Below are 12,624 nucleotides of genomic sequence, written 5' to 3'. Positions count from 1 at the left end.
GGACACAATACTAGCCACAGGGGATGTCAGGGTGTAGCCTTGGGAGTCCAAAGGCCAGGAGAGTGGCTGCGGGGGAGCTTGGGACAAAGCCCAAAAGCCAGAGGAGAGATTCTAGACCAGAGTGGAATGAGGAGGAAGAGAGTATCAAACACCAGACAACAAAGAAAGACGCTCAAAGAGTAGGGATATGTGAGCAGGGACCTACTGGTCCGATGGGCAAGAGGGGCCTCTGTCCTCAGAACTTACTGGAAACTCTCACTGCTGTGCCCCAGACCACCAAGTAAGAGCCTGTGGATATTGATACCGGCCGGAATCCTCCAGAAACTTGCCAGTTAGACCAGAGCCTCCTTTCTGAAGAAAGCTGCTCCTTGCTCATGGCAACTACCCCCTCGCTCCTCACTTCTCACCTTATAATAACTACTTACGGAAGTAGGAAGAAGGTCAGCTCCAGCTTTGCCCGTCTTACTCCTTCTTTCTGCCAACTTTGTGCCCATCCCCCATCCCTCCCATCAGGACCCCAGCAAGCCCCGGGGTGGAGCATAGAAGACAGGACATGTAGGGCCCTTTCTCATATTTTGCCTCTGGAGCCACTTTTGCTAAGTGTCACACACATACCCTGTGACATCTTGAGAAGCAAGTGAGTCCCAACGAGGGACATAAGCCCCTTACATCCTGATCAGGAATGAGTGGGTGTGCAAGCAGCCTATTTGCACACACACAAAACCACAACGGCTGATCAGCCAAGCTTTTCCAGGATGTGGCCAGAGACAGCCTTCCACTTACATATATCCAGACCATAAAGTAAGGTCAACGATTGGCCAACGGTCAGCCCTCCATCCCCACTCTCAACAAGCCCATAACTGCACAGTTATGCTGAGAGACATCAGCCTCTGATTACAAGGACACTATTTGGCTCGGGAAAATGACCTAGGAGTTAAGCAAGCTGGGACATCCCTGAAAACCAAGGGGTCAGATGTTTTGAGAGTTGTGGGTAAACTTTCCTTTCATGCGCAGAGGCGGGAAGGAATGACAAGCATCTGAGCAGCTCAAAATCCTGCCTGGGGCCCAGCCCTCTGCTCCTGGGCCCAGCTTACCTAAGTGTTAGGAGTTAGATGGACAATTAGGCAGTCAGGGCCAGTGTCCCCACAAGAAAATAGGACAGCTAAGACGAAACCGTTCCAGCATCCTGTCTTACAGCTTAGACAGGACCACCATGGCATCCTGTCCCAGCCTCTCTGCAGGAGTCACTTTTGCAAAAAACATCCTGAAACAAAACAATTAACCTTAAATCATTGGTCACGATCACAAGTTGAGGCAGCCCATCTCCAGACGTCTGCCCAAAAGACCGACACGTGAACAATAAGCCAGTAGGTAGATGGGTGCCTGATCAGAGCCCTGATTCACAGGGACCCACAGTCAGGATGCCCAAGATACATCTGTGGAAGAGCTGAGCACAATCCCAAGATTTGAACGCCAGAACAGCAACCCTCTCGGGTCCCCTCCCTCTCCGGGAGCTTTGTCCTCTCACTCAATAAACTCCGCCTCGCCGCCCACCACTCTCCCTCTGGTCTACCTCTTCACTCTTCCAGCAGCGTGACCAAGAACCGTGGGCACTGTGGGAATAAAAATCCTGTAATACAAGGAGGATTCCCTTTTGGGTCAAGAACAGTATTATCTGAGGGTCTCTGAATGGTGGCAAGACAGAACCTTGGAACAAGTGCCTCTGGGCACTATAGGAAAGTCAGGCTGTTCTGTGGGTCCTGCATCCTCAAAAACCTAGTGGAGGCTTGGCCATTGACTTCTGCCCAAGTCAGCTCCCGCCCTGGGCTCCCGTGTCTCCATCTGTGAAAGAAAAGACTGGATGGCTCATCTGAGGTGCCCCTGCCCTAAAACACCTGTGTATGTGTGTGTGCATAGACGCACACATGCTCATGTGTGGGTATGAGTGCTTGTGGAGATGTGTGCATGCATGGACGAACATGTGTGGTACGTTCGTGTTTGCATGTAAGCATGTGTGGGAGCTGTGTATACTGTGTGTGTTTTACTGCTAGAGCGATGTGTGCACACATGGATGTGTTATGTGTGTGTATATGTGTGTGTGCACTGTGTGTGCCATAGTGGTTTGTGTGCATACACGTTGTGTGTATGCATGTGTATCATGCATTGGGTTCTCCTGGTTACAAGGAGCAGAGACTTGTTCAAGCTACTTCTCTTGGTCACTTTGGACTTGCAAACTGCCATATTTTCAGAGCTTGATCTATTCATGGGGGAAGGAGGTCTTGTTCTGGTTTTGGGGAACAAGGGCTGGTTTTGTGGGATCTCTCCCCCTCGGGATTAGAAGATCCATGAGGGCTGTATCCCCAGTGGCTACCACCACCTCTGGCACATAGGAGATGCTCAATAAATAATTGTTGGAAAATGAATACACAAATGAATTGTTTTCACTGCATTGTCGTTCTTCTCCTGGCCCTGTAAAGCTCCGTCATAAACCACAGCTGTTCTCAGCAACCATCCTGAACTCAGTCTGCTTGGACCCAACCACACATCATCTTTTCTACCCACTGCATGCTACGCTCCATATTTTACATAGTTTTCACATGAAATCCTCACTACAAATATACAGGAGAGGCAATGTTATTCCCATTTTTCATCCAAAGAAATCTAGGCTTAGAGAGCAAGTAACTCGTCCAAAGTCACATGCTAGTAATTGGCAAAGCCAGGATTCAACCCTGGGTCTGGCTCATAAAGCCTACCATCCTGCCTCTGGCTAGAGAGGCTGAGACAGAAGCCAGCTGCCCTTTGGTCCTGTTCAGTGCTCGCAATGAAGAGGGAACCTGACAGCCAAGAGTTAATAAGACAGCACATCCTTGAGATGGCTGTCAGCCAAGTATCCACTCCACTGGCTATTTCTAAAACAGGTTCCCCCAAAGTGAAAGAATGTCATGTTGTCATGAACTGGCAATTGGTTTTGAAAAGCAAGTCACTGATAACACTAACCTTAACCCTTTCCAGATCTATCCGCAGTCTATGGAATGGGAAACTGGGTCCCAACCAAGTTCTTATCCAGGCACTCGGGCAGACGCAAAGTGTGTTTTTGAGAAAAACACAGGTCTCCAAAGTGTGGGTTAACCCTCTGGAAGGACAAGGTGAAAGAGCTCTGTGGTTTTCAGGACAGGGTGTGAGCTGCTTTGCATCCTACCCCTACAGTATCTAAGGTAACACTCGCTGAAATCGACAAAGTGAAATTGGGGCTATTCAGGCTCCCTCTGCACAGAGGACCTGATCTTTTCTTAAGCACTGTTTAGTGGGCTGGGTTTATTTGGAAGAAATAAAATTAAGCACTTGTTCAGCAACAGTTAGGCTAGACATTGGCCTTCCTCTTTGCTTTTACCTGAGTTACCCAGCATGGCATGCCTCCCCAGCACATATATAGACATATTTCTTTTTTTTTTTTAGATTTTATTTATTTATTTATTTATTTATTTTGACACAGAGAGAGAGATCACAAGTAGGCAGACAGAGGCGGGGGAAGCAGGCTCCCTGCTGAGCAGAGAGCCCAATGAGGGGCTCAATCCCAGGACCCTGAGATCATGACCCAAGCCGAAGGCAGAGGCTTACCCCACTGAGACACTCAAGTGCCCCATATATAGGCATATTTCTGAATTACAAAGGAATGTGTGTTCATTACCAAAGGAGAATGGAATATAAATGAACATAAATAATCCATTTTAAATCACTCCCGATCCCCCCCATGCAGAGACAACCACTGTTTAATATATGTATGTGTCCCCAAAAACCAGTGTTTCGCTCTTTTCTGTGGAAATGCTATTTATTCCCATTTAAGCAAAGGATCACTCATGAGTTTACTTCGTCAACTAGTTTATTACACTTATTAGGGATTTTTAATACAGAAAAGTACAAAAAGAAAACATGGCCCATGATGCCCACTCTCAAATACTCCCAGCTAGCACTTTTTTTTTTTTTAAGGTAATGCAAGCAACGTTTTGGAGAAGATGGGGAGAAGGAAGGATGGAAGGAGGGAAGGGAGGGAGGGAGGAAGGGAGGAAAGGAGGGAGGAAGAATAGTGAGAGATAAAGCAACAAATGAAAGTCTTCTCTTCATTCCCAGAACCTCAAAGGTAGTCACAGTCAGCCTCTGCTGCCTCCCTGAAAAAAAAGTTTATGCATAATCAGTATATACACCCAAGTGAAGTCAACATAAGTCAGCACACAAGCATACCTCTCTGCCCCTTCTTTTACTCCATGATTATCATTTTTCCCAAACAGCACATACAAATCTACCTCATTCTTTTCTTTTTTTTTAAATAATCTCTACACCCAACGTGGGGCTTGAACTCATGACCCTGAGATCAAGAGTTGCATGCTCCATGGACTGAGCCAGCCAGGTGCCCCTAGCTCATTTTTCTATGGGTTCCACAGCATTTCATCTCATGGATATTCTACAGTTTATTTAAGCAGCCCCAGTTGCTGAATTATTTGCTCTTACACATGCTACCATGAACATCCTTGTACACACATCTTGGTGAAATTTTGCAAGTAAAACCATAGAACTGTTGAGTCAAAAGAATTTGCATTTGTAACTTTGATAGACATTGTCAATTGTTCTTCAAAATGCCCCAGTGGGGTGCCTGGGTGGCTCCGTCAGTTAAATGTCTGCCTTAAGTTCGGGTCATGATGTCAGGGTCCTGGGATCAAGCCCGCAGTGGGCTCCCTGCTCAGTGGGGAACCTGCTTCTCCCTCTTCCTCTCCCTCTGCCCATAGCCCTGCTTGTGCTTGCTCTCTCTCCCTCTCTCTCTCTCTCTCTAATAAATAAAATCTTAAAAACAAAATGCCCCAATGTATCCTCTCACCAATGGTGCATGTAGGAGCACCTATTTTCCCAAACCTCAACCAATATTGACCATTATCATACTTTTATCAAAGCATTAGGTGTTATAATGTATCAGAGAAACAGTGCCAGTATAAAATATATAAGGAGAGATTTCGTTCAAGGAATTGACTCTGGGAACCTGGCAAGTCCAAAATCTGCAGGGCAGACTGGCAGACTGGAAATTCTCAGGCACAAGCTGATGCTGCAATATTGAACAAAATTCCTTCTTCCTCAGGGAAACCTCAGTTTTGCTCTCACTTCCTTCAATTAATTGAACGAGGCTCACCCAGGTTATTGAAGACTTACAAGTCAACTGATTGTAAATCTATAATAATATCTATTATGTATAATCTATACACCCCTAATATACCTTCATAGCAACAGATAAACTAGTGCTTAATTAACTAAGTGCTACCGCCTAGCCAAGTTGACATATAGAACTAACCACATTTATACACACACACAAAATATACCTGTTTGTATTCTTTGTTCACTTTCCTATTGAGATAATCTTTTGAGAGCTCTTTCTATTACTATATATATATTAACCCTTTGTCTGTCTCGCAAATATTTCCTCTCTGTCATTTTTCATTTGATTTTGGTATGTTCTGTCATTATTTCTGTGCAGTCAGATCTACTCATCTGAATTTGTCCTGTTAAGAAAGTCACTCAGAGGTGCGCCTGGGTGGCTCAGTGGGTTAAAGCCTCTGCCTTCAGCTCAGGTCATGATCCCAGGGTCCTGGCATCGAGCCCCACATCGGGCTCTCTGCTTGGCGGTGAGCCTGCTACCCACCTCTCACTCTGCCTGCCTCTCTGCCTACTTGTGATCTCTGTCAAATAAATAAAATCTTTAAAAAAGAAAAAAAAGAAAAAAGAAAAAAAAGAAAGTCACTCAGAGCCATTTTTGGAGCCATGGTAACTACCCCGTTCACCTAGCCTTTCTAAATGTTCCCCCTGAACCACGAAGTCACAGGAAAGCAGGGTGCTGAGGCAACATTAGCCCCGTTCCCATTAAGAGGTGTTTGCTAACAAACAATTTAATGTCAGGCCCTGGTTTTAGCAAGGGTCAATAGAAAACCTAGAGGATACAAAGAACTTATCAAACTCAACACCCAGGGAAAAAAAAAAAGAAAAAAAAAAGAAATCCAGTTAAGAAATGAACAGAACACATGAACAGACATTTTTCTAAAGAAGATATCCAGGTGGCTAACAGACACATGAGAAGATGTTCAACATCACTCATCATCAGGGAAATGAAAATCTAAACTACAATGAGACATCACCTCACACTGTCAGAATGGCTAAAATTAACAACTCAGTAAACAACAGATGTTGGCAAAGACATGGAGAAAGGGGAACCCTCTTGCACTGTTGGTGGGAATGCAAACCGGTGCAGCCACTGTGGAGAACAGTATGGAGGTTCCTCAAAAAGTTAAAAATAGGGCTACCCTAGGCCCAACAATTGCACTACTAGGTATTTACCCAAAGGATACAAAAATACAGATTTGAAGGGGTACATGCACCCCAATGTTTCTAGCAGTATTATCAACAATAGCCAATCTGTGGAGAGACCCCAAATGTCCATCAACTGATGCATGGGTAAAGAAGATACAGGGTGTGTGTGTGTGTGTGTGTGTGTGTGTACATATGTACACGCACAATGGAATACTACTCAGCCATCAAAAAGAAAGAAATCTTGAGGTGCCTGGGTGGCTCAGTCAGTTAAGGTCCAACTCTTGGTTTCAGCTCAGTTCATGATCTCATGGGTCGTGAGATGGAGCCCTGCGGCAGACTCCATGCTCAACAGGAAGTCTGCTTGAAGATCTTCTCCCTCTGCCCCTCCCCACACTTATGCTCAACATGCTTGCTCTCTCTCTCTCAAATAAATAAATATTTTTTTAAAGAATGAAATCTTGCTATTTGCAATAACATGGATGGAGCTAGAGTATATTGTGCTAAGTAAATAAGTCAGTTAGAGAAAGACAAATACCATGTTTTTACGCAAATGTGGAATTTAAGAAACAAAACAGATGAACATATGGGAAGGAAAGAGAGAGAGAGAAGCAAACCATAAGATACTCTTAATAATAGAGAACAAACTGAGGTTTATGGAGGGAGGAGGGTAGAGGATGAGCTAGGTGTGTCATGGGTATTAAGGAGTGCATTTCTGTGTTATACATATGTGATGAATCACTAAATTCTACTCCTGAAACCAAAATCCACTATATGTTAACTAACTAGAATTTAAATAAAAATTTGAGAAGAGGGGCACCTGGGTGGCTCAGTCATTAAGTGTCTGCCTTTGGCCCAGGTCATGATCCCAGGGTCCTGGGATCAAGTCCCACATCAGGCTCCCTGCTCAGCAGTGAGTCTGCTTCTCCCTCTCTCACTCTCCCTGCTTATGTTCTGTCTCTCATTCTCTCTCTCTCTCTCTCTCTCTCTCTCTCTCCGTCAAATAAATAAATAAATAAATAAAATCATTTTAAAAATCTTTTTGAAAAGAAAAAAATAAAGCCATAGGAATACTTTGCATTTTCTGCAAAATGACAATTGCCCATTTTGTCACTTAAGGTCCCTTATATAAGAATCCACAAAGACATTCCTCTCTGCATCGCAGGAGAAAATACTCACTGATTGAAAAGACTCAACCAGTAAGTACTACATACCCCATCTGGTTTCCCATTTTATCTTGGCTGCCAGGAAATCTAGAAGCAAATGTAAGGCTCAGATATAGGAACAAGCCAACTCACTGTGGGGCAGAAGATTTCCTCAGGCAGCATCTTTATTCACCCTCTTGTATAGTTTTGTTTTAAGCCGCCTCAAATTTCCTTTTGGAAATTCCAAACAGAAACAATAAACAAAATGACTTAAGACATAACATCAAACTGAGGGCTGTTGGAGGGGAGGTGGGTGGGAGGAAGGGGTAACCGGGTGATGGGCATTGTGAGGGACACTTGATGCCACGAGCACTGGATGTTCTACACAACGGATGAATCACTAAATTCTACCCCAGTAACTAATAATACAGTATATGTCTGAATTTTTTTTAATTTAAATGTTTCTTAAAAGAACAAAAACACCTGTCTGAATGGTGGCAAAGTTGGCACAAAAGTTTCTGCTAGAACCATGATTAATTAACATTTTCACAAATGCTCCAAGGGAGGGAAGGTACAATGGAAAATCTGGATCTGAGGTTGACATTCAGCTTCCCTAAGCAGGGAAATTTGGAGGCAACCTAGAGAAACTTCAAGAAAATCCTGGCAGCTGTTGTGGAGAGAGTAACTCCATTGTGTATCTAAGGTAATGGATTTAGGCAGACTCATCCCTAAAATGTGGGGGACCAAAGCTAGAATACAAATGGAGATCCATATACCATATGTCTCAATAGTTTAATGTTCTAAATCAAGCTTAAAAAAGCTATCAAATCAAGTGTGTCCTCTCTTCCTACTCTGACAAACATCTTCCTACTGACCAGGAAGCCAGGTTTGAATATAGGATTTTCAGAAGTTCTGCACCAAAACATAGCAGCAGCATCCTGCCCCTGCCCCCAGGCAGGATTCAGCAGGACCTGGAATGCTAAACCCTGTCACCCTGGACCTTGGCCCCCCAACAAACCAGAGAAGGTCCCAAGAAGATGGAGCTGTTTTCATATGTTGAGAGAAGAAAGTGAATCCTTCACCCCAAAAAAGAAAAAGATAAAAAGGAAAAGAATGTCAATGGGTTATATTTTTTAGTAAATGGAGAAGGTGGACATGGAGAGACTGACCTCTCACCTTCTGGAATAGTCTCTCCAGGAAGCACTTCTTCAAGCCCAAGGAGGCTTGATTTGAGATGTAAATTATTAAAGCCACTGCACACAACAAACAAATGGAGCCCTTTAACCCAGAAGGAAATAAAAGCTGAATTGAATTTGGTTTGGGAAGTGGAGGTGGGGAACAACAGTCAGGGGACATCCAAAGTCAACATCACAAACAATCTCATGTTTGCCCTGCTGCCCATTCAATGCCACTGTCAGAGCCAAACAGTGTTGGGGCCATGGGTCCAACCTCAGGAGACCCTGTCAATCACTACGCTTTTACATTTTTGGTGTTTTTTATCTTTATGGCTTTGTAAGTCCAGCTAAAGTTGGCATCTCTTGATTGAGATGAGCCTTTCCAATGACTCTGAATGCTTGTCTTTGGAAAGTAGCTATTGTCCATTTTGAAACTATGGCATTTACAACTTATTCATCCATCTGTCCATCCACCCATTCATTCATTCATTCATTGAGAGCCTGCTGAGTACCAGCTTCCAGGTATATGTATATTTCGTCTCTATTGCTTATGATTTTCTTCCAAATATAGCACCTGACCTTCCCAACTAACTCTCCCCACTACTTCCTCCAGGTACAGAAGTAGCCATTCCCTTCTTTCCCAAACTCTACTTCTCTTGAAATGCTGTCCTCTCCAACAGTTCCAGGGCCAAGTGCCAACTCTTCCCAAGGCATATGTCCAGACATTCTGATTTTTTTTATTTTTTTAGACTTTCCCATACAGGAGACCCACTGTGTTACTCTCTCAAGAATCTGGTGCCAAGGGCGCCTGGGTGGCACAGTGGGTTAAGCCTCTGTCTTCAGCTCAGGTCATGATCTCAGGGTCTTGTAATCGAGTCCCACATCGGGCTCTCAGAGAGCCTGCTTCCCCCTGTCTCTCTGTTTGCCTTTCTGCCAACTTGTGATTTCTCTCTGTGTGTGTCAAATAAATAAATAAAATCTTAAAAAAAAAAAAAAAAAGAATCTGGTGCCAAAGAGAACTAAAAGTGCAGGGAATTTATTAAGGGGAATACCTATGAAAAAAGTGGGGTGGGGCACCTCAATTGGTTAAGAGTCTGACTTTGGCTTAGGTCATGATCTCAGGGTCCTGGGATTGAGCCCCATGTGGGGCACCGTGCTCAGCAGGGAGTCTGCTTGTGTCTCTCCTTCTGCCCCTCCCCCCATTCTTTCTCTCTCTCTCAAATACATAAAAATTAAAAAAAAAAAAAAAATGAAGAAGTTGGGTAGAGGCCAGGAAAGGCAGGGAGATCCCACAGACCATGAGGCAGGTCTGACCCCAACTGAGGGAGACCGCCATGCAATCTCTGGAACGATCTGCAAAATCGTCCTCAAGCCAAATTCAGCCATAAGGGGAATCCTGTGTCGGCCAGAATCAGGCCTGCCTCAGTGTCCCTGCCACACTCTGCCTTTGGCTGGGAACTGCCCATGATAAGGATGGCCTTGATGCAAGCACATCTATGGGGGACTCAGGGGACACAGTAGGGCCTCTCAGTCAGTTATGCCCCTATGGTGGGAAGTCTGAGAGGCAAGTTCTCATGGTCACCTCAGATGTTCATTAACAGGGGGTGAAACAGGGTCCCTTCTATGTCTCTTCAGTGACTTCAGTTAGGGAATCAAGGGTTCAGGGTGTGTGTGTGTGTGTGTGTGTGTGTGTTGAGAAGGAGCTCCCTCCCACAGCCACAATGGCGTCTCCAAAGCCCAGCTCCCACTGCAGACTCTCATCCCTCTCTTGCTCCCTTTCAGACCATCCTGGTGGGTGACAGCGGCGTGGGGAAGACCTCTCTGCTGGTTCAGTTCGACCAGGGCAAGTTCATCCCAGGCTCCTTCTCGGCCACCGTGGGCATCGGATTCACAGTAAGTGACCCCAGACTCTGGGGCCCTGGTGTGTCTCTGTCAGGGTCCCAGCAGGAAACAGGTGGACGCTCACCCTGGATCATTCAAGGTTTAATATGAAGGCTACTTACCAAGGTGGAGGCAGGGTGTTGGGGAACGGGGGTGGGGGCCTTAGTGCAATGCCCATGCATAGTGCAGGGCCTCTGGTCCAGTCCTAGCCTAAAAAACAATAACAACAACAACAAAAAAACAAAAAACAAACAAGAAAAAACACAAGAGGAGCAAACTACTGCCAGAACTCAGGGACAAAAGCCTGGGGAGGGCTGGCTACCAGGAGCTCTGACCCTCAGTGGAGAAACACACGCACTCCCCCCCCCTCCTGGAAGCTAGCCAGGGCGGCAAGTCAGCTCCCTCCTACCGTGCTCCCTTCCTGCTCTCCCATCTCCTCCTGGGGCTCCCCACTGGCTAGACCCAACCAGAAACTAGAAAGAATATCTTGATACAGATTGCTCAGGTCCTCCTTCCAGGGCAAGAAGAATGTGGAGAGGCAAAGGGATGACTTCAGATTTTAAGTATAGTCCAAATTTAACACTGTTGTGTGGGTCCTAGGGAACTGGCAGGCCAAGAACTAAAGTTTTATTCTTAGCACTCTGTCTCTCCCTGGATATCCTCAGGATCAGGATGGAGCAGAACACAGGGCCTGTGGGACCACACTTAGGGCTGGGATGCAGCAGCATCACTCTTGGTGGGAAGAGGCAAGAGGACCCCAGAAACTGGGCTTGCCCACTGGATCACAGGAAGGAAGGCAAGGACACCTGATGGGCAGGGATTCAGAGTAGAGCAGAAATGAAAGCCTGGCCAGCGTGTGTGCCAGGGGCCTGGAATCCAACCCGACACACCAGCACCCAGTGTTTGCTCATGACCAGCCTCCAGAGTGCTGGGAAGGGCAGGGCTGAGTCCCAGGAAAGCAAGGTTGCCCAGAAAATTCCTGAGACCTGGGACCAGGCTGCCATGCCAGACATTCCCCCCACCACGGGCCTGTTCCCCATCTGCCCCTCAGCACATGAGGTCACAGGGGGCCCTCACAGCCACCAGCCATCTCCCCCAACTCCATGCCCATCCTTCCACCTGTCAGACTCGGAGGGCAGACAGTGGGGTGGACGTGGGTGTGGATGTGGTTGGGAACACTCTGATTCACACTCCACAGATGCATAAGGGTGGGACCTCCAAATTTTGCCACTAGCCTGATAAGAAAAATGTGGCACCTGGTCTCTAAGAAGGAAGAAAGAATGTGGTCAGAGAGCCTGAAGCAGGCTGACACATGGCAGGCCTGGCTCCCCCAAACTGACCACAGGACAAAGGACGGTCTTGGTCAAGCCAACAACACAAACCAGAGCTGGAAGTCAGAAGCCCACCTTCCCCTCCGCAGGCTCTAGAAGGGGCTCCTTCCTGGCCTCCTCCAGCTTCTGGCAGCTCCCGACAACCCTTGGTACCTGTTGGCTTGTGGCTGCAGCACCCCAGTCTCCAGCCCAGTCTTTGAAGAGCCTCTCCTCCCTGTGTGTCCGCTCGTCTTCTTACAGGGACACCAGTCATACTGGATTAAGGACCCACCTGACTCCTATACGACTTCATCTTAACTAGTCACATCTGCAAAGACCCCCCCTTCCAAATAAGGTCCCATTCTGAGGGACGAGGGGCTAGGAAAGCCACAGATGCTTGGAGGGACGTAATGCAACCCATTGCAGGGGAAGGGGAGCAAGGGCCACGCCACCTCCTCGCTCTCATTTCTCGTCATCCATTACCCTCTTGCTCTGAAAGCCACTGCCCCTGCAGGGTTCCAGTGTGAGCACTTAAGAGCTCAGAGTGGGCTGGGGTGTTATTCGCAGCCGGTGACTCTGGCATCCAAACAGCAGGCGATTACACACGTCTGCAGGGTACCAGACAGCTTCTCGGCTCCCACAGCTGGCTCTCTGAGGCCCAGAGCCGGAAAACAGCTCCAGCCACTGCCAAAAATCACAGGGCTAGGGGCACATGGACACACAGTGCCCACCAGGCCTATAGTCTCCGATAAGCCACACTTGCTTGTCTCA

At 46.6% G+C, this 12,624-nt stretch overlaps 1 protein-coding gene across 2 annotated transcripts in view; it reads left to right on the top strand.

The window, feature by feature from the left end:
* The window catches only part of RAB37 (RAB37, member RAS oncogene family), a 56,270-nt gene that overhangs the window by 34,402 nt on the left and 9,244 nt on the right, over positions 1 to 12,624 (top strand). For both annotated transcript variants that reach the window (XM_032870691.1, XM_032870694.1), the window contains exon 2: positions 10,445 to 10,555. In XM_032870691.1, coding sequence (XP_032726582.1) covers positions 10,445 to 10,555 — 111 coding nt within the window. The remainder of the gene's footprint in view (positions 1 to 10,444; positions 10,556 to 12,624) is intronic.

Source organism: Lontra canadensis, unplaced genomic scaffold (genome assembly GCF_010015895.1).
Source record: "Lontra canadensis isolate GAN:19392208 unplaced genomic scaffold, GSC_riverotter_1.0 scaffold41, whole genome shotgun sequence".
In the NCBI taxonomy this organism is placed as follows: domain Eukaryota; kingdom Metazoa; phylum Chordata; class Mammalia; order Carnivora; family Mustelidae; genus Lontra; species Lontra canadensis.
This window is presented reverse-complemented; position numbering and strand designations above follow the sequence as displayed.